Genomic DNA, 19,494 nt, shown 5'->3' with positions numbered 1-19,494 from the left:
ACATTTCCCTGAATCTTGGCTATTCCACTCCCCCATCTTTTTAACTATTCTTAGTGTAACTTGATCTGGTGGTGTGTCTTTAAACTGCAAAATCTAAGGTCTCTGAGCAGTCAGACTGTACTCACTGCCCTTTAATGGTAAGGAGAAGCTGCCCACACTGCAGCCCCCTTTGCACATCCCACCTCACACTGGTGATGCTAGATGGAACCTTTACCTGGCAAGTGTCTCATCTTTTCCATCCATAACAGCTACAAGGGCTTTTTTTTTTTTTTCTTTAAGGAAAAAAAAAAAAGTACCTCCTTTAAAAGGAAAGAGGAAGCCAGAAATTTCATAGTGTTTCTGTCCTGCCCCATGATGCTTCTTCCTGTCTGTGAATTTCCACCTGCCCCTTCTGCGTATATAAGGCAGCACACGTGGGGTAGAACTGTTTAGTTGCCTGTCTCCATCCAAAGGATTAGTAGCAGTGGGGAGTGATGCTGTTTCTCCTTTCCTCTGCAGTTCACGGGAGGTGAAGGAGCTCTGGCTGGACTCACTCCTTGGGTAAGTACTGCCTGGGATAAAATCTGTGGTGTCGCAGTTGAAGTCGGTGGAGTGCCCCAGATGCAGCTGTGCAGAGATGTACAAAAATATAGAAGGGGGAGAGGTGTGCCCACTGCTAAGTGTATCTCATGGGCAGAGCTGGCTGACTTAGCCTTGTGTTTGCAGATTAACAACCATATGTAGCTGTCACCACTTACTCCTTTTTTGCATGGATTAAAAATGGAAAGCTGCTTTTTTTCTGTTTTCACCAACAAGCAGATAGGGCAGCAGGGCTGAGTGCCTTCCAGAGAAGGGCTTTATGATTGACATGTGTGGGATATCTTGCTGGTTCAGGATCATACTTAAATGCTAGACTGGCTTGCAGGTGGAAAGACAAGAAGGGTGCAGTTTTACAAAGCTCTTTCTTTGTCCGTTCCTTGTTCAATAAACAGGCAAACGAAAGGACCGAAGGAAACCAGAGTGTCCAGAGCTCCCCCGATCAAACTCCTAATGAAAGTGTTAAGCAGCTGTAATACTGTGAGTGACTATTGTTTCAGCTCTGTCAACAGAGTGATTTTGAAAAACTCTGATTTCTAAACATAGCATTCAATTACTCACATTGTGTCTTTGTTTTCTTGTCTAGTCAAAGACACTAAATGCTGGGAACATGGAGAGTCTGATTGAATGCCAGTTGGAGGTAAGCAGCCGCTCCATTTCCCCTGATCCTTCTTGGGTACTGAGGTGAGATATCATAGCAAAGTGGGGGTGGCCCCTGTAGGAGCTGCCAGCTGCCTACCATTACCCAGGAGCGGGCAGAGCCCTTCAAAGGCAACTCCGTGCAGCACTATGCAGAAGGAGCTGGACATCGCTGTGAGCAGTCGGCATGTTCCCCGGGCTCCCAGGGAGCTTTGCTCAGGAATCTGGCAGGCTCCGAAGCCATCAGGGTTCCCCAGAGGAGTGTGGGAGGAAATCTACAGTGCCAGGGGAGGACACAGAAGAGCAGGCTGTGTCCGGCTGTGGCTTCTCTGGATCAGAAGCCCAGTCTGAAAGAGCACGGGGCTGTAACCTGCCAGGCAGGTCTGGGGTGGCTGGCTTGCAGGGTTTACCACAAACCCCTCTATTGGGCAGCGAGGCAGTGTCACTCCTGGACCGAGGCCCCTCTTCAGCAGATGCTGAGCTTGCTCTGGTTATTCCCTGGAGCGTCCCACAGAATTCTGAGGAGCTGCAGCGACACACTGGTGGCCCTCGCTGCTGGTGGCAGCTCTGTAACCCTAACATGCTTCTTGCAGGCTGATGACAAGAAATGCCCCGCGCTGGTGCCAGCAGATACTGAAGATGGACTTTGCCGTTCAGCTGGTGAGTTTTAAAACAAACTGAGGAACTGCTTTCTTACAATGATTGCAAGCTGGCGCTTCTGCAAAACCGCCTGGTTTTCACCTCCCAGAGAGCAATCCACAGCTCTCAGCCCCACCCAGGAGACGGCTTAAGCCCTGGAGTGCCACTCACTTGCAAATGACTGCTTTCCCTTATGCTCAGTGGCAGAGGTGACAGTACTGAGTGCCAGAGGTCTTGTATCCATGTCCCTAGTCCTCAGAGCCATGTTTCATTGTGTTCCCTGGTAGCGATGGGAAGTAAAAGTGCTCCTTTCTCACTAGAGCATCACCACTGAGGTGTGGCACTGCAAGCAAGTACCGAGTACCGCTACCAGTGGCTGCATGCCAGAGCAAATAAACCCTCTTGGCAGCAGCAACAGCACTTGTTTTCTCTCACCATGCAAAACCTCAGCACCTGTAAACAACCAGGAGGAGCCCATTAGCAGGGCAGGGTCAGATTTGGAGCAGACCATCATATCAGACCATTTTTCAGGAGTATAAGAAGGAAACATTTTACAGGATACTATAATGTTAGATCACTTTCTCATAGCTTTTAACCCCTCCCTACCAAGGACTTGTGCTAAGCCACAAATACAGGTCCTGAGAACTTCTCATCTGCATAAGACAACTTCATTTTGGAGTAGAAGGCAAGTCCTTTTTAGGAAATTTGCAAAAGGCAACTCCTTTAGCAAGCTTCCTAGCAAAAGGATCCTTCTCTCACTGTTTCTGAAAGGGAAAAAAAGCCACACATCCCAATACAACCATCATCTCCAAATTCCTAGCATGCCCTCCTCTTTAAGTTGCAGAATGCAAAAGCCATGCTAAGAGATTCCTGACCCCAAAGCCAATGAGGCCCTACTGTGATGCTCCCATCCTCTGGAGCAAGTATCACCTTCCACTGGCTGGCTGGCAGGGGACAAGCACTAGCTCTAGCATGGATAACTATCATTAGAGCTGGCTCTGAAGCTGGCAGAGCTGGAGCTGTGTGTTTTTAGCCTCTGTGAAAGAGGCTGAAAAGCAGGAGCCCCTAGTTCCACTCCTGCCCTAAGGTTGGGGCACAGTCAGACCACATAGTGAAAATTGTTGTCATTGCTAGCTGCCCGGGTGACATATCTGCCTTAGATAGTTATCAGAGAAACCGCTGTGATATCAAAAATCTCTATAAATGCTGTTATTTCTGTGCCTTGCATGTTCCCACTCTCTAAGAAGAAACGGTGACTAGAATGTAAAAAAAACCAACACCAAAACAGGAAAGGTGGTGTCCTTAGAGGGATGGTCACAGTTTTACAGTTTAGGCGGTTGTTTCCTTAGTAACTACTTAGTTGTCTTTCAATTTCTCCCTGTTGAGTTTGAGTTGTTTCAACATACATCTCTGCACTGCACACAGATGAAAGGCCACATAGCATGCTCAGTTTTTTAAAAAATTTGATATTTTGCTTTTCTTTTGCTTGCAGCAGATGGAACAATGAAAAGAAAGAAGGTGATATTGCAGTCATTTACTCTGAGACGAAGCTCTACCAATGGGAATTCCCCAGGGCAGCTTGACTCAGGTGCCAAAATTGCTCTGTTTGGCCAGCCTCTGGCAATTATCTGTGGGGAAGATGACACACTGCCGCAACCGGTCCAGGTAAGCAAGCCTGGCAATACAGTTATCATACTTCTGGCTTCCAGTGTGAGGCAGGATCCCCAGTACTTGTTCTGCAGAACCCAGGAGATGAGTGATTTTGGTGTTTCCCCTCCACACACACTTCTGATAAGCTCAGGGCCCATCCCAGATCTAGAAAGGATCACGTGTGTGGGTTTTGTCCAGCCCACCCAACTTTCACTGGAAGTAACTTTGAGTGGAGACAACCCAGGACCAGGAATAGGAATCTGTGATTCTACAAAAGTCATTTAAATGAATCTTTCAGCAACATAAACTTCCAAGGATTTCTGTGTTTCCCTGAAAACAGTGTTCAGCTATGGACTACCACCAACAAATACCTAAACACTATATTCTGGATAAAAATGGTCTTGTGACAGTTCTCCCACTGAGTTGGCTTTTCCAGTAGACAGGCTTTTGTCTCTTCTAAGCAGTATTTGCCTGGCTTGGGAAGGAAGGGGTTTGAACTAAAACTTAAGCCATCCCTTGTTTCCTTCTGGAAGGAAGCAGGGATGACTCCACTGAAGTTAGTGGAGTTCACCAGTCCAAAAGGAGGGTGGGTTGCAGGAAAATCAGTTTATTGCCCATGTAATTTACTTGGAGCAAGAACTAGATACTCACCTAATTAGAGCACAGTGTACCTCCAGACAATTTTTCTTCTGTTTCTAAAGAAATGTTCACCTGCTAAAGGATCTTCCTTCATCCAAGTAACTGTTCTCCCATTCCTCTCCATTTTTCCCCCCTGCAGAATCTCCTAGCTATATTGCATATGAAAGGACCTGCCACTGAAGGGATATTCAGAAAAGCTGCCAATGAAAAAGCACGAAAGGAATTGAAGGAGGACCTAAACAAAGGCGGGAATGTTGATTTGAAAAGCAAATCTGTGCACCTGCTGGCAGTGGTCTTGAAGGTGAGCTCCTCTGACCTGCAGTGGTGGAAGGACATTGCTGGTCTGCACAGGCCCACTTTGGTGCCCAGAGCTGACCTAGGTGGGACTCCAACCTAAAGCCAGAGCAAAGCCAGACTAAATGTTTCAAGCTTAGGGAAGTTTGGCATTTTCCTTTTCCACCTGATTTGCAGTCCCACTTGTGCTGCTGATTTCCTGCATGCCCACAAGAAACTCACTTTGTCTTCCTCCTCAGCATCCTCCCCAGGGAGGAATACTGAGATTTATGGGTGAATGAAAAGCAGCTAAGAGCTGGGCCTCATTACTACACCAATGCAAGTGTACTTGGTGCGTACTTGTGCATTGCACTGCTCTGCCAGTGCTGATGGTCAGGTAGCTCAAGCCAACCTGCCTCCTAGTGAGTCCATGTCACAGTGATGCCCCTTCTGTGCTCAGGAGTAGTGTCCAAACCCTAATCTAAATCTCTTGGCCTTGCAGGACTTCCTCCGAAATATTCCCTCCAAACTCCTGTCATCTGACCTCTACGAGAAGTGGATGCAAGCTCTGGAGAAGCCAAGCAAGCAGGAAAAAATTGAAGAATTGAAAGAGTAAGTTTTGCAACCAGAAAGTTTTGCAAACAAGCTCACCCCAATGTGATGGAGTGGCTGGTAGAGGCCAATGATGTCTCTCAAAATTGAGTCTCATTTAAAAGCCTGTCATTTATATCAGCTTGCTATTGCTCTGTGGGTTTGGTTTAGAGGGCTCTAGCAGCAGCACTTTCTAAAGTTATTTGAAATTGTTCTATGAAATTACTAGCGTAGGAAGAGCAGAGAGGCTGCAGTGCTGCGGCACAGGCACTGACAGGGAGCCTCCACATCTGCTGGTGGTGAAGCCAGGCACGTGGAGACCACCACCGCGTTTTGCTCTTTAGAAAGAGCAGATGCGGAGGCTGACTGGGAGTGCTTTGAAAGCTGCACAGCACAACCACAGGCTTTCACGTGCCTTTGGGAAGCCTCCGGTGACATCTCCCGATGTCATCCCATCTACTCAAGGACATGGATGGCTGTAATGCTTGCCTTTCAGTCAAGACCTTGTAATTCAAGATCTTCTAATTAACCACATGCTCAGCTGCCATTGGGGATTTCTGAATGATACTTCCGCTAAGCAGTGAAAACAGTACACACATGCCTCTTTCTGGAGGAAGTGTCATCTGTCTGACTTTAATTGAGACTTGCTCAAATAAAGAAGTAGTGGCTGCTGCACCATGAATTAACATCACATTTTGTCTGTGTTCTTGCAGGGTGGCTGACAAACTGCCTAGACCAAACCTTGTCTTGCTCAAGCACTTGCTCTCTCTGCTCCACCACATCAGCCAAAATGCCGAGACCAACAGGATGGACTCCAGCAATCTGGCCATCTGCGTTGGCCCAAATATGCTGAGCCCAGAGACAGACAACATGCTCCCGCTGGAAGTGCAGAAGGAGATGAATGACAAGGTGTGTTGAACTCACCAAGCAGCCACCCCCGTCAGGGCAGCTCAGAGCCATCCATAGGGATGCCACTGCCATTGCAAAAGCCGAACAGAACAGCAGCCCTGGACGTCGAGGGTGGCCGTCATCTCGGGTGCCTGCAACGTGATGGGCAAGGCTGCCCCTCATCTCGCCTCCTCTGAGCAAAAGTAGCAGTTGCCCTGCAGTCCCCTACATTGTAGCACAGCTCCTGAACACTTTGCACACAGAGGGCAAGGGAAGGCACCCAGTGGGCATTGCCACCCGCGGGCCCTCTGGACAGCGAGGCTGATGGTGTTTTGTTTGTATTGGGACAGATCAATTCATCTGCAGCATCAGGCCACATCCTCCAGAGTGGACTCTGACTTTAAGCTAGGATTTTGGCAGAAGCCTCTTTGCTCTGTGCTGCCCTCCATACAAAGAGAGCAGGCAGGGGCAGGAAAGACTGTTCAATATGTTTTCAGCCCTTTTGATTGAAATAAACTGTTTTCTTTGTGCAGGTGACAGTGTTGGTGGAGTTCCTCATAAACAACTGCTCAGAAATATTTGGAGAGGATGCTGCCTTCCCTGTCTGTGCCTCGGCTGAGGAGTCACCAGAGCACACAGACAGCTCCACAGGTATGAGGATGGACTGGGGATGTCACAGTCTGGGGCTGCTGGGCTAAGTTCTTTAATTTGGTATGAGAATACATCTGTGGAAACACAGAGACTTGTAGAGGGCTCAAGACACTTTTGCAGTGCTCTTCTACAGGAACTCTTTCCATAGAGTTTCCTTTCATCCTCAGATGGTCAATGAAAACTAACAAGTGCTTTCTCCCCACAGAACACCTATGTGCTGCTCATCAGAATGACTCTGCCTATGACAGCCCAGATGCTGAAGCTGAAGGCAGCCCCTGTACCTCTCAGATGGAGCAGCCCAAAGGGAGGAGTACTAGTGTGAGCAGAAGATACCCAACATGCATCTCTGCCCCTTCACTGACTAATTTCAGAAATGACATCAGCACAATGGACAGGAGGTACTCAGAGCCAGACCTGTCCTTCCAGAACCGCCTTGAAGGCAGGATAAGGAAACAGAAGCTAAACAAAAGTGAGGACGATTTTCCAGTTCAGCAGAAACAGCTAGGGTTGGAGGCACTGGAGAAACGGCTTGCAATCTTACCTTCACAATTATCAACAGACTCTCTACCCAAAACATCTTCCAGTTGCTCCCTGGAGAGCTCTGATGGCTCAGTCTTCACCAGCTCCCCAGTAGTTTCGCCATCTAGTCCCAAAAAAACCTTTTTGAATAGGCCCCAGTCCTTTTCCACCAAGGCCACTGAAGACTGCAGTACGCCTAGCAGAGAGATCAAAAAGCATTCCATGTCGTTCTCTTTTGCAAACCGCAGGAAAACACTAATAAAAACCCAGAGTTGGGGGCCTGGAAAAAACATGGGTTTTCAGAGAGACAGTTTCACAAATAAAGAAGATCAGCTCTCCTGCAGAGTTGTCAGTCAGAACAGCCCTGATGATGACAAACCATTGCCTGTGGCATATGAGCAAAGGCCCCGTTTCAGGTCAGCAGATGAAGTGTTCAGAGAGGTAGACCAGAGGAATCCTGGAAGACCACCCTCTTATGAAGAGGCTACTAAAAACTGCCTGGCCACTAAAGGTCCCTCCCACAATCTCACCGTTCAGACTATGAGATTAAAGGTGTCAACCCAGGATGCTTTGCTGCCTCATCCATGCAGCAGCTGTGCACAGGACACAGCATATACTGGAAGGGATCTACCCAGTGGCAGAGTTTCTGCAGCGAAGGATTCTGACGTGGAAACTGAAACCCTCAGCATCACTGTGGGAATAAACTCCCGTGTGAGTTTACCTGTGACCCCAGGAGTCTACAGATTAAGAGCCATGTCTGAATCCTGTCAAAAGAACAAACTTGAGTATGTGGCTCGGAGGTGCAGCCAGCCAGTTTTTGAGGTAGACCAGATCCAGTTTGCTAAGGAATCCTATGTTTAAAAAGCCTATCTCTCCTCTTTGCGCTGTACAAAGTAAAGATTGTTAACACAGACATCTTCCTCATCCTTTGTAAGATTTTACTTTCAGGAGACCAAGAATAAGCTATCTCTGCATGAACTTTTTTTCCTTGAGCCTCTCCTGAAGTGTCTGTCAGCTTGACATGTCACATTCTTTCACCACAAGAGGTGGTGGCAGCAAAGACTTTTGTATTATTATGTAAAAATGTAAGTGTACATAACCTGTTTGGGAAAACTAGTTAGTAGTTGATAAACAGTGTTGCATTTGTATCCCCAAAAGGACAATTAAAAGGTTGGCAGGTCCAAAACCTGTCCCACATTCCTTTTCTTTTCTGTATGGTCACATTCCATGCCATTTGTCACATGTGTGTACCAGGCTGATGCAATGCTTTGCTGATTTTCTGCATTAAGAAGTGGGCTGGCAGTTACCCTAACTGGGGAAGAGCTGTTCTGTCATCAAGGCCATTTCAGCACTCTTCCATAAACCCCCTGTACCTGCTGCCATTACCTCTTCCTGCTTGCTGGTGATGAGAATGATCTGACCACGAACCAGCATTACTGTTGTATACCTAGCCTGGGTTCAGAGCCACCAAAGCCCTGCAAGGTCGTTATGGGAATGTATCAAGTAAACCTCATGTGGCCTGAGGTGCTTTTAGTGTAAATAAACTGAACAGGCTAAACAGAAAGAAAGAGTATCTTCAGATTTACTTTTATGAGGTGGACAAAACCCAAACAACAAAAACTCCTGTAAGGAAACATTCTGGATTCCAGCTTTGAATAGTTAAAGCTGCAGCTCATTAAAAACACCCCACCCCCCCAAAAAAAAAGAAAATACCAGGTAGTATCCTTATAACCTTGTAAAAACGACTGGAAGTGCAATGTGTTTTTACATGTAGGAACTTCCCTTCACCTCCCCTTTTATGGCCCAGCATAGCCTTAAACCAGAAGCAGGGAGACTTTTGTTTTTCTCCTGTGTAACTGCACTACAATAAAACATTTTTCTGCATGAATGCTAAATTGTCCACTGTCTGTCTTTAAAACATTCAGGCCCTACATGTACTGTACCTACTTTTATACTATTCTACAGGTACTGCAGATCTGCTTGAATGACATGGCATATCTAAGTAGTGGGAAGGAAAGTAACTGACCAGCAGTATCACTACTATTGTTGTAAAAGGCTGCAGACTAGATTTTGGGAGCAAATCCCTCTCTGTCAGGAAAATGAGTTACACTGCCATGTAACAGCAGTTATCAGTGAGGTAGAAAGGAAGCTGCGAAGAGGTGATGCTGCTCCAAAAGTGGAGCAGACTAGAAAACAGCATACCAGCATCTCAGGTATGATGTTTTCCAGGTGTAGGTGTTCACAGGACACAGAGAAAGGGGAAGGAGAGTACCTGGCCTGACAGGAGAATTTATGTGAGAAGGACCAAACTGGTAGGCTGCAACTAGAAAAAATGCCACCTCGCTCAGCCTCCTAAGCAGTGGCACTCTTCTTCCAAGCAAGCTGCAAAAGGCATTTGCCATTTTCTGGAATCTGCAAGCCCCGAGTCACAGAATCACAGAATAGGTGAGGCTTGAGATTCTCCTGTCCAACCCCCCTGCTCAAGCAGGATCAGGTAGAGCAGGTTGCCCAAGAGCATGTCCAGATGGCTTTTGAGTATTTCCACAGATGGAGACTCTGCAACATCTCTGGGCAGCCTGTTCCCATGTTTGACCACCCTCACAGTGAAAAAGTGTCTCCTTGCATTCAGATGGAATTCCATGTGTTTTAATTTGTGCCCATTGCCTCTTGTCCCATCTCGAGTGGGGATGACAGCTTTCTTTGTAAAAAACACAAGCGTCTTGCCCTCATGGAAGAAGGAGTGTGAAGAGAGAATCAACATGCAGTGGAAAGGCTCAGAAGCCACAGAACAGAAAACATGAACTTGAAAGTGTACTCAAAACAACATGGCTACTTCTTTGGTAAGTGACTCATTCTTTTTGACTGTGACAAGACTAAGGATCCCAAGAAGAGGAACTGCTTGTCTCCTGTCCTGTAACCACACCAGAATCCCAGGGAGAATAAGCACGGTCACTTCACCAGAGATGAGGAGAGTCTCTCTTTAAGTCCAAGGTGTCCTAATGGAGACATGACAATCACACTCAGAAAACTTAACTGGGCTCTAGATATTCAATACAGATGAGCCTAAATCTTCCAGCTTCTGGATAAGAAAGCTTATTTGGAACTTCTTGTAAGACATTTCAATAGACAGAGAAAAAGGGAGAGGAGCTCTACACATTGTTAGCAAACAATGGGCAAGGTGAAGGAGTTGTATAAGTGTGGCCCATTCCCCCCCACCTTGCTCTTGCATTTCTTCAAGTCCAGAAAACACTGGTTAAACAAAATCTGAATGTAAATGGACCCCAAAAGAAATTTACTCCCTCATTGATAGATAACTTTTGTCTTCCTCCATCTCTTAAGACTTGCCTGTTTAGTCAGAATTATTTTCATGTCAAGTGTCTCCACAGAAGTGATTTCTCTTCTATATAAGCACTTAGGAGACCTCAAAAGACAAGAATGACACATAAAGCAGAGAGCTTTGCTTTAGCACTTACTTGTCTGCCTTCAGCTCAGAGAACAGTTTTATCATGCTACCAGCCCACCCTACCACATTCAAGGATCCAGCCCAACTATCCGGGCCTCCAAGAGTAAGGGCCATTTAACTGTTATATCTGACAAGTGAATTACCTGAGTGCCTTTGCCAAAGCTGCCTTTGACTCCTTAGCCAGAAAGATCAAATACCTGTTTACAGCTGGATCAGCTGGAGATGGATTTTGGCACAAGAGTTGAATGATGACAGTAAATCTCCCATTCTCCACAGGTTACTCCATCATCAGTATTGCATCACTTGCTTCACACATCCGATTTTCTAATTAAATTGCATGAAGACACTCTAAACATACAAGGGATATAGGACTGGAAGAGGGGAAAAAGCAATATTAAAGCAGAAAATCCAAGCCATTACCTTGTAAGGCAATGCTGGAATTAAGGCTGTTGGTGCAGCCTGAATTCAGTTCCTTGTGTTTGCATCCTGCTGTTGTTTTCAATCACATGATGCACTCTGTTCTTCCCCACAGGATGCACATGCTCTGGGGACGAACCAAGGCTGTGCAGCAGAGGAGAAAATCTTAATTCTGTCATTCCCCAGCACAGCTTGCCTAGTAGGGCACCCCGGTTTTGAACTTATGTCTATGTCTGATTTTCTAGGATTTGAAAGAGCCAACAGAAGAACAAAGTTGAGTTCCTCATGGAGCAACATCCTCCTCTCCTTCCTTCCCCATGTTGTGCACTGGGGAGTTGCAAACTCTTGTTCTCTGCCACTTGAATTAGGACAGCACCTTACAGCAAAAGCACATTGTCATCAACTCTATGGCCAAACATTAGTGAAGGTTAAGAGAACACCATGGTTTCTCCAGGTTTCACAAACATTCAGACTGGCACTCAGGTGCAGACTGCAAACATAGACACATTTAGTTATCTGTATGCAAACATTTATGTAAGCCTGTGTCTCATCTTCTGCACAGTCTGCATTTGAGTATCAATCTGGACTCCTGGGACTGAGTTGAGCACAGGTGGAACACAGTTGCCTTAAAGTAGGTGTCTAAAGTCATTTGAGTATCTTAGGGCACCTCAAGGAATTTTTTAAGGTATCTGTCGTGGTTTAAGCCCAGCCAGCCAACAAAGCACCATGAGGCTGCTTGCTCACACTTTCCCCCCAGCGGGATGGGGAGGAGAAAATACAAAGAAAAGCTCATGGATCAAGACAAGGAGAATGAGGGATCACTCACCAGTTATGGTCACAGGCAAAAACCAGACTCAACTTAGGGAAAAAAACAAAAAAAATTTAATTTACTACCAATTAAATCAAAACAAGGATAATGAGAAGTAGAACCACATCTTAAAACACCTTCCCCCCACCCCTCCTTCCTTCCCCAGCTCAACTCCACTCCCGATTTTCTCTACCTCCTCCCCCTCCAGCAGCACAGGGGGACAGGGAACGGGGGTTGCAGTCAGTTCATCACACGTTGTCTCTGCTGCTCCTTCCTCCTCAGGGGGAGGACTCCTCACTCTTCCCCTGATTCACCATGGGGTCCCTCCTGCGGGAGACAGTCCTCCATGAACTTCTCCAATGTGAGTCCTTCCCATAGGCTGCAGTTCTTCACAAACTGCTCCAGCATGGGTCCATTCTGCGGGCTGCAGTCCTTCAGTAGACTGCTCCAGCGTGGGCTTTCTCGTGGAGTCATGGCCATCTTCAGGGGCCTCCGCTCCCCCGCTCCCCTCCGTGGGCTGGGGGGTGACAGCCTGCCGTCTCACCACGGGCTGCAGGGACATCCCCTCCTCTGGTGCACCTCCTCCGCTCCTTCTTCACTGACCTTGGTGTCTGCATAGGGGTTTCTCTCACATCCCACTCCCCTCTTTGTTGCAGGTTTCCCCTCTTAACTATGTTATCGCAGAGGTGCTACCAGCATCGCTGATAAGCCCATCAACCTGGGCCAGAGGCAGGTTCTACTTGGAGGCAGGGAAGCTTCTAGCAGTTTCTCACAGGAGTCACCCCTGCAGACCCTCCCCTGCTACCAAAACCCACCACACAAACCCAAAACAGCATCAAAAGCAGATGCAGATCCAGATATTTAGGCAGCTGAATCCTTCCCTAAAATCTTCTCTGACTATGATGGGAGCTTAGACTCACACATAGATGCTACATTTAGATACCTGGAATGTAGGTCTCTATAATCTAGGGCTGACACTTACTGACAGCAGAGAAACAGTAAAACTTGGGATTTTAGGCTCCATCTAAGCCTTGAAAGGAAGCATTCTTGAGCAGGTATAGGCCCTCCCACTTGCCTCCCTCCAGAGCTTGGGGTCTTCTGCTGCATCCCACCACAGACAACTCTGACTCAGACCTTCCTCTTCTCCACTCCTGACTCCTCATCTCTGCCTCATTTTCATTGCCTCCCCATTCCCAGCCTGCATTCCTCACCTCAGCCAGTTATTTATCTTTTAATTGAACAAAACCCAATCTATCCCTGTGGACTTGCTGTCAAAGTCCCAATTTAATTTCTGTTCTCTCCATTCCTAGACCCACTTCTCTCAGTCAGCCGGTTTCAGTTTTCCTTTTCCAATTCTGCCACATTTTTCCCTCATATCTGCACTGGTTGTTATTGCAATAAGTCCCACCAACACTCATTTAGTCTCAGTCCTGCCCCGCCCCTTGTTTTAGTCTCTGCATATGCAGAGAACCAGAATAAGAGAAGGAAACATCTCTGCAAAATACAAGAGAAAATAGACAATTCATAAAGTCCAGTGATTACCTCAATTCAGAGCTGTAACTATGGAAAGTCTCTAGGATGAAACTTCATGGATGGAAGTCCTTGACTTTATGGGATTTCAGCAAGGGGACTGCAGATCTGTTCTTGTGGGGAAGTATGGGCTGTCATCTACTTTGGAAGGAGATTTGGAGCTAGGTTAAGGTAAAATAACAAGTCAAAATAAGCCATTTTTCCCCATGCCTCACCAAAGCAATTCACAAGCTATGACATTAGGGATATTTTTGGTAATTTTCTCACATTCTCTCAAGAAATGCATTGTCAGTACATTGATTTTTTTCTGCCTCTACAAGCAAGGTCTTGGGGAAGAAGCTTCCTCACCTGTCTGACCTCCTCTCAAAGCTGTTATCTGAAGGGCATCTCTTTCTGGGAACTGTGAAAACTAAAGAGATCATGAATCCTTCACACCTCAGGAAGAACAACTGCTGGCCACTTAACAATGATGCACAAGAGAATTATTACTACCATGGTCAATTTCCATAATGTCTGCAGCAACATAGCCCAAAAAAGCTCTTCACTGGACACAGTCACAGAACAGAACCGCTTCTCTATGTAAGATCTTTCTTCCGTACTTTCGCCCCATGATTGCTACTTGTATACCCCAGGCACAAAATGCAACACTGAGATTGGTGGTATAAATCCGTGGCAAAAATGGAAGGAATTCCACCAAATTTATACTAACTAGTAGCTTGGAGTGTTACTGCCCACACTTTGTATTTGGCATTTACTTTACAACACAGACACTTGGCTTTCTTTTTTCAGGTGCACTTGGGTCGTCAAGAGTTTCTTACACTGTATCTAGTTTGATGAAACATCATTTGCAATCTTCTTTGGACATTATGTAAGTGGAGGACAAGATGGCATGCCCTGCATTGACAAACATCACTTGGAGTTCAACAGATAGTATTAGGGAAGGCAGGGCATCCTGTTTGTCACCCAGAACTCTGTTTCTGTTGGGACTGAACCACTCTGTAGGCTGTGACTGGGCTCCACAATTCTGACACCTAAAATAAAGCCAAGTACTTGCAAAATTTTTGTAATGGTATTGTATCTCTTCAGCCTTTTGCTTAGAAATAGATCTCTATATTTTCCTGTAGCACTAGAGCCAAAATAGATGGCTTTGGGATTCTGCTTGGACTATGTATACTTTAATGTTTAAAAGCTAATGATAAAATAACAGCGTCAGTTACATACTGTAGGGAATTCCACACAGACCATTTTTGCCACAGTGTTCCCTCTTGTAATACTGCTATGAAATGTCTCCAACTACAAGAGGAAGAAGTATCACAGCAAACAAAATCTCGTCTGTGTTATTTTTAGTCTGGGAATGGGAGTTTTTATTTCTCTACTGCCTGATCTAGTTTTGGTGCTGATCCATCACAGGAGACCAGGTGGTTTGCTGCAGCACTACACCAGCACTGCTTATTCCCGGGCTGACTCATTCCTCACCCATACACTGTAAGTGACAATTTCAGCTTCCCATCACACCCAGGCAGGTCTCTTGACTCAGAGAACAAAATTTTTGCCATAGTGAGGCCAAGAGTTTACAGCACTTGGCTATCACAGGGATGAGCTCTGAAAAAATATAGGTAGGCAGCCCAGGATCCTGAATGATAGGCTACAGCAGAGAAAAGAGTTCTCAAGTTAAGGAGCCACTGGTTGCCAGTGCCTCTTTTCCAGGACCTCCAAGCTCAAGGGTTCCCTAGAGGAAGATGGGATTACGGTTGTCAGGAATTTTATCCTTCTGCCACTTGAATGCGTCCAGAGACACTTCTTCCCACAGGATTCCTACAAAGGGAACCCCTTCATAAAAAAGTTCAAGAAAAACCCCCAGTGGCTCACTGGCAAAAACTCCATGACAATAGCATTATCCCTCTTGCCTTAAATCCATTAATTTATTCCCTTCCTCAGGAAAAGAGGATGCTTTCAAGTGTCATTCATGCAATCCTACATTTCTGTTCAATGTAAATCATGCCTGCAATAACAGGTGCACAAGCCATTTCACCTGCCTACTAAGACATGTTCAAGGCAGACTTGTTTCTCAACTGCTCTGCAGACTCAGGGGCCACTGACAGCTGTGGGGACCAGGCAAAAAATGCTGTTTTCTTGGTACACATTCCCTCTGCATGGCAAATATGCCTGTCTCAGATGGAAAGCAGCATAGAAACTCATTCACCAAGTTAACTTGGAAACTCAGCCATGAAGATAACCCATTTCACTTTCAAGTTGGCTTGGCTGGCTGTTCAACCCAGTAAGCATTTCATGTCCATAACTGATCACGTCTAGCTGCAACATTCAGGTGATTAAAACATGTTGCTACTCTGCTAGCATTAGCCAGACAGCAGTTACTGTGGCTACCGTGTGTCTCCAGGAGGACAATTTCTCACTACAGGAAAAGGAAACCCACCTTGGTTAGGCGCTCTGGTTACATTTTTCTCTGAATTTTGTTAGCAGTCAGTCCTTATCGCATGTGTGATCAGAACAGAGTGAAAACTTCAGAGGAACTTCTGAAGGCTAAAAACTCAGAAGAGGAAGCAACTTTTAAAATAAAAAGTCTGACAATAATAGAGAGAAAAATCCATGGGGAAAGGGCAGCTACTGTTGCAGAAGTGATATAATCCTCATATGGACAGCTGACTCTCATATACATAGCCAACTGCAAGTTTCCATGGATGTTGGGTGAACAACTGCTTTTTCTGCCTCTCTGTTACTCAGAAATGTGAATTATCTAATCTTTTTTTTTTCTATAGAATGCATCACTTTTATTGTTTTAAATCAGTCTTTTCAATTTGCTGTGATAAATATACTAATTTAAATCTCACTTCTGAGCAAAGCCCATTCCAAATTCTTCATGTTCTTCTACAAGGGGAGTGGAAACCACAGATTGTTTTCTGTTTCTAACCTGAGGTGCCAGCACATAAGTCTGACAAATGGTTCACAAATCCCAAAGAGGGTTGACTGTTGAGCTCTGCTTCCTCTGCTGGGGTAATAATATGAAAAGGTTTCTATGAAGGGTTCCACACTTTCTAAACAAAATATGCTCTTTAGCCAACCAGCTATTTACAGAACTGATCCAACGGCTGGTTGAAACTCTTCCTTCCTACAACCCACAAACCTCCCACCAACTTCCTTGACAGATGTACAGTCCAAATTCAAACCCTGCACCTTCAGTATCACACAGGCCAAGCTGAAAATTATCAAACTGTATTTTTTATAAAAGTTAAGGCCAAACCCAAGTGGATGCCAAGACAGATGATCAGAGAAGATGCTCTTATGATAAAGATTAGCGATTTGTCTCCTTTTCCACATGCTTGCTGCAGTCTTGGGCCATGCAATTCAACCTCATCATATATAGTGCATAGCCCTGTCTGCTTCCTCCAAGCACTGAAGAAAAGGTTTTTGCACTCACCTTTCCCCCCACTCCTCCAGGTGTGAATTCTGTCTCCCCATCATAAAGCTGTGACTTCACACAGCAAGTGCAGCTGCACAGCTTTGCCTGTGATTCACCAACCAGGTTTCTTTAGCACAACTGGTCACAAGGTAAGAAAGTAACCACAGTATCATTCAAGAATTTTGCAAAGTGCTGTAGTCCAAGGAGTACACAACGTTACATGATATGATATACAGAGGTACACCCATCTTATGTGCTACAGACACCAGAAGACATGGCATTTGAGAAGTCTCTGAGCGTGTGAAAGAGCAGAGCAGTCACTAGTTCTCCATAGGTGATCAGGGGGGATGGCCTTGAGATAAAGACTGGAGACTTTTAGTTAAGTTATATAACATCAGGGTTTGTTTTTTCCACATGCCTCCTGCCCAGTGCAGTTCTTGGACTGTGACGTTTAACTCCAGTAAAGTACAGATGACACTGCCCTACCTCCTGGAGATGTGATAAAGGGCAATTTATTTCAAGATGGACAAACACCCAGCCCATGGTGAAGGGGCAATAGAAGCAGATCAGTCTGGTTTCTTACTCTGCCAGTTTAGTGCAGTTGAACGACTGCCCTCAATACCGGGAGATGGAAAGTAAGGAAGAGCTTCCTGGGGCAAAAGGAAGACACTGGGAGAACCCTTTTCAAAGAAAGAAGAGGTAAGAAGGGGCTGGAGAGGGATTAGCACCACACAGTCTATTTGAGCTTGAATAGGTCACCAACAATTGATTTTCCAATTAGCAGTTTAATGAACGAGAACGATAGTTTAAAATTAAGTGTGCACTGCTCCACCCTCTAAGGTGCTTTCTCACCCCTCCATAATTCTTTCCAGTCACTGGCCCTGAAGTCCCACAGCGGTGTAGGGCAAGAATGCAAGCCCTGAGAGCAGACTTGTCACACTGAAAACCAAAGCTTGTGGGGGACATGGAGGGAAGGGAACCTAGGGAAAATGGTGCTGAGAGTCAGAGGTGAAGTGGTAGGGGGAAGCAGGATTATTAATTTTGGCTGGAAATGATGAATAATAAAATCTGGTTTTTTGACTAGTGCTGGAGAAATGAAGGCCTTCAGAACTGGAATTTCCCAGTCCTGCCCAACCCCATGAGCTCAGGACTGGGGTCAAGAGGAAGTTGTGCTGCTACAGAGAAAAGGAAGTTTAATAATTTTGGTTTGAAGACATGAGTGATAGGATCTGGATTTTTTTCTATTCACAATTACATATCAAGATTAATAACCCTACTTAAAAAAATATTGATGTCACTATAGGGACTCAAGTTTAACTTGGGTATTTATTTATTTTTCCTGTGTCTCATCTGTCAAAACTCTCAAGCTGGCACATATTTTTTAAAACTAAGTACCTCACTATTAGGACCAGTCCTATATGTAAGCAATGTCTATATCACAGATGCATTGAACCTAGCGCCTACGAACAGCAGCAAAGACACCATCTGTGGGCTGGCAGACCTCAGTGATACAATACTGGTGCAGTATTGCTGATTCTCTTTGATCACATCACTGCAGTAAGTTAAAAGCAGGTTTCAGTGCACTTCTATTAATTGTTCTCCAAAAGCACTGGGGCAAATAGTACATATGCACCTCATCTGGGCTCTGCGATTCTTTCACCTTTGCAGTCACACTGATGGCCCTCCATGTTAGTACTATTTTTTGTATTTCTGTCAAACATCTCAGGGCATTGATTAGCAGCAGCATGATGCTTTCTGGGATTTTCAAGGCTACCCCAAGCATCTCCATCCCTGGAGAAGGAGAAGGCCCTGACCAATCTGATCTATCTTTGAATTTGTCCCTGGTTGGCAAGGGGGTTACACTAGAGACCTCCACAGTCCCTTTCAACCTAGACTGCTCTGTGATTCCATGATGTCTGCTTGAAGGCAATGGTATTTTGGCCTCAAGTAGTTACTCCCAAGACTGGGAGCTCCATCCCTTTATCTGCAGACCCAGAGGGGTAAGAACTGCAGCTTAAAATTCTATCTCAGGACCATGGAGAACCAAATCTAACCCCAATTTCAGGTAATTACACAGTATTACATCAGGGAAGCGTTCCTGTAATTTTAAAAGCAGACAGAAGGCAATGCTCAGGGAAGGCAATATGCCCCTCCATGTCCTTCCTTGATAATTAAGCATTATCTATATCCAAAATGGCTCTGTAAACCTCCTTCCTTTCTTAATTATGCAATGCTGCAGAAAGTTAAGATAGTGGAAACTGGACACAGCTAGTCTGCTCAGCATCATATTATGCAATGCACTGTGGCACAAGGTCTCCCAAGCTAGCAACATCCAAGCTAGGGCCCCAGGAAGACCCAGTCTCAGGACTGTAGACCCCTTATATTGTATTTCAAGAAGTCATTCAGTAGTTACAGAATGCATTCCAGGTGCTGGGGGAAAAAGTGGATGCACATCTTTTCTTACTAGATGCTGACACTTTCACACCTGCTTTGCTGTGAATAAACTCATTTCACACCTAGAAAGCCAAGGGGCATGCCATAAAGCATGGTACAATGCCAGGAAATTCTCATGAAAACAAACAAAAAAATAGTCTGTTTGTGGCTCCAAGGCATTTTAACAGACCCACAGCAAACCTGGAAGGAGACAAAGCCCTTGCTCTGCCGCTCTCAAGTCAGCTGAAGGCGCTTCAAAAGACATTTCTTAGCTGCCATATGGGAGATGGGCTGATTGATTCCTTGCTAGGCAGGCCCACTTCCCAGGCAGTACCTCCTGTGCTGAGATCTGTGCAGGTC

General features: G+C 45.6%; 1 protein-coding gene across 4 annotated transcripts; it reads left to right on the top strand.

Annotated features, from left to right (window-relative positions):
- Positions 1-446: 446 nt before the first annotated feature.
- TAGAP (T cell activation RhoGTPase activating protein) lies at positions 447-8,953 on the top strand. Of its 4 annotated transcripts, none has more exons than XM_049800416.1 (10): positions 447-540; positions 972-1,056; positions 1,163-1,216; positions 1,809-1,875; positions 3,347-3,519; positions 4,283-4,444; positions 4,919-5,028; positions 5,721-5,916; positions 6,429-6,546; positions 6,752-8,953. In XM_049800416.1, the coding sequence occupies exons 2-10, from the start codon at positions 1,030-1,032 to the stop codon at positions 7,924-7,926; spliced, it is 2,082 nt and encodes a 693-aa protein (XP_049656373.1). In that variant the 5' UTR covers positions 447-540; positions 972-1,029; the 3' UTR covers positions 7,927-8,953. The 4 variants fall into 4 exon arrangements, with proteins under 4 accessions (XP_049656373.1, XP_049656372.1, XP_049656371.1 ...); XM_049800414.1 differs by having other exon boundaries at positions 456-540; positions 3,350-3,519; XM_049800415.1 differs by lacking the exons at positions 972-1,056; positions 1,163-1,216 and having other exon boundaries at positions 454-540.
- Positions 8,954-19,494: the final 10,541 nt, after the last annotated feature.

This window comes from Accipiter gentilis, chromosome 5 (assembly GCF_929443795.1).
Source record: "Accipiter gentilis chromosome 5, bAccGen1.1, whole genome shotgun sequence".
NCBI lineage: Eukaryota > Metazoa > Chordata > Aves > Accipitriformes > Accipitridae > Astur > Astur gentilis.
The sequence above is the reverse complement of the archived record's forward strand: the minus strand, read 5'-3'. Positions and strand labels throughout refer to the sequence as shown.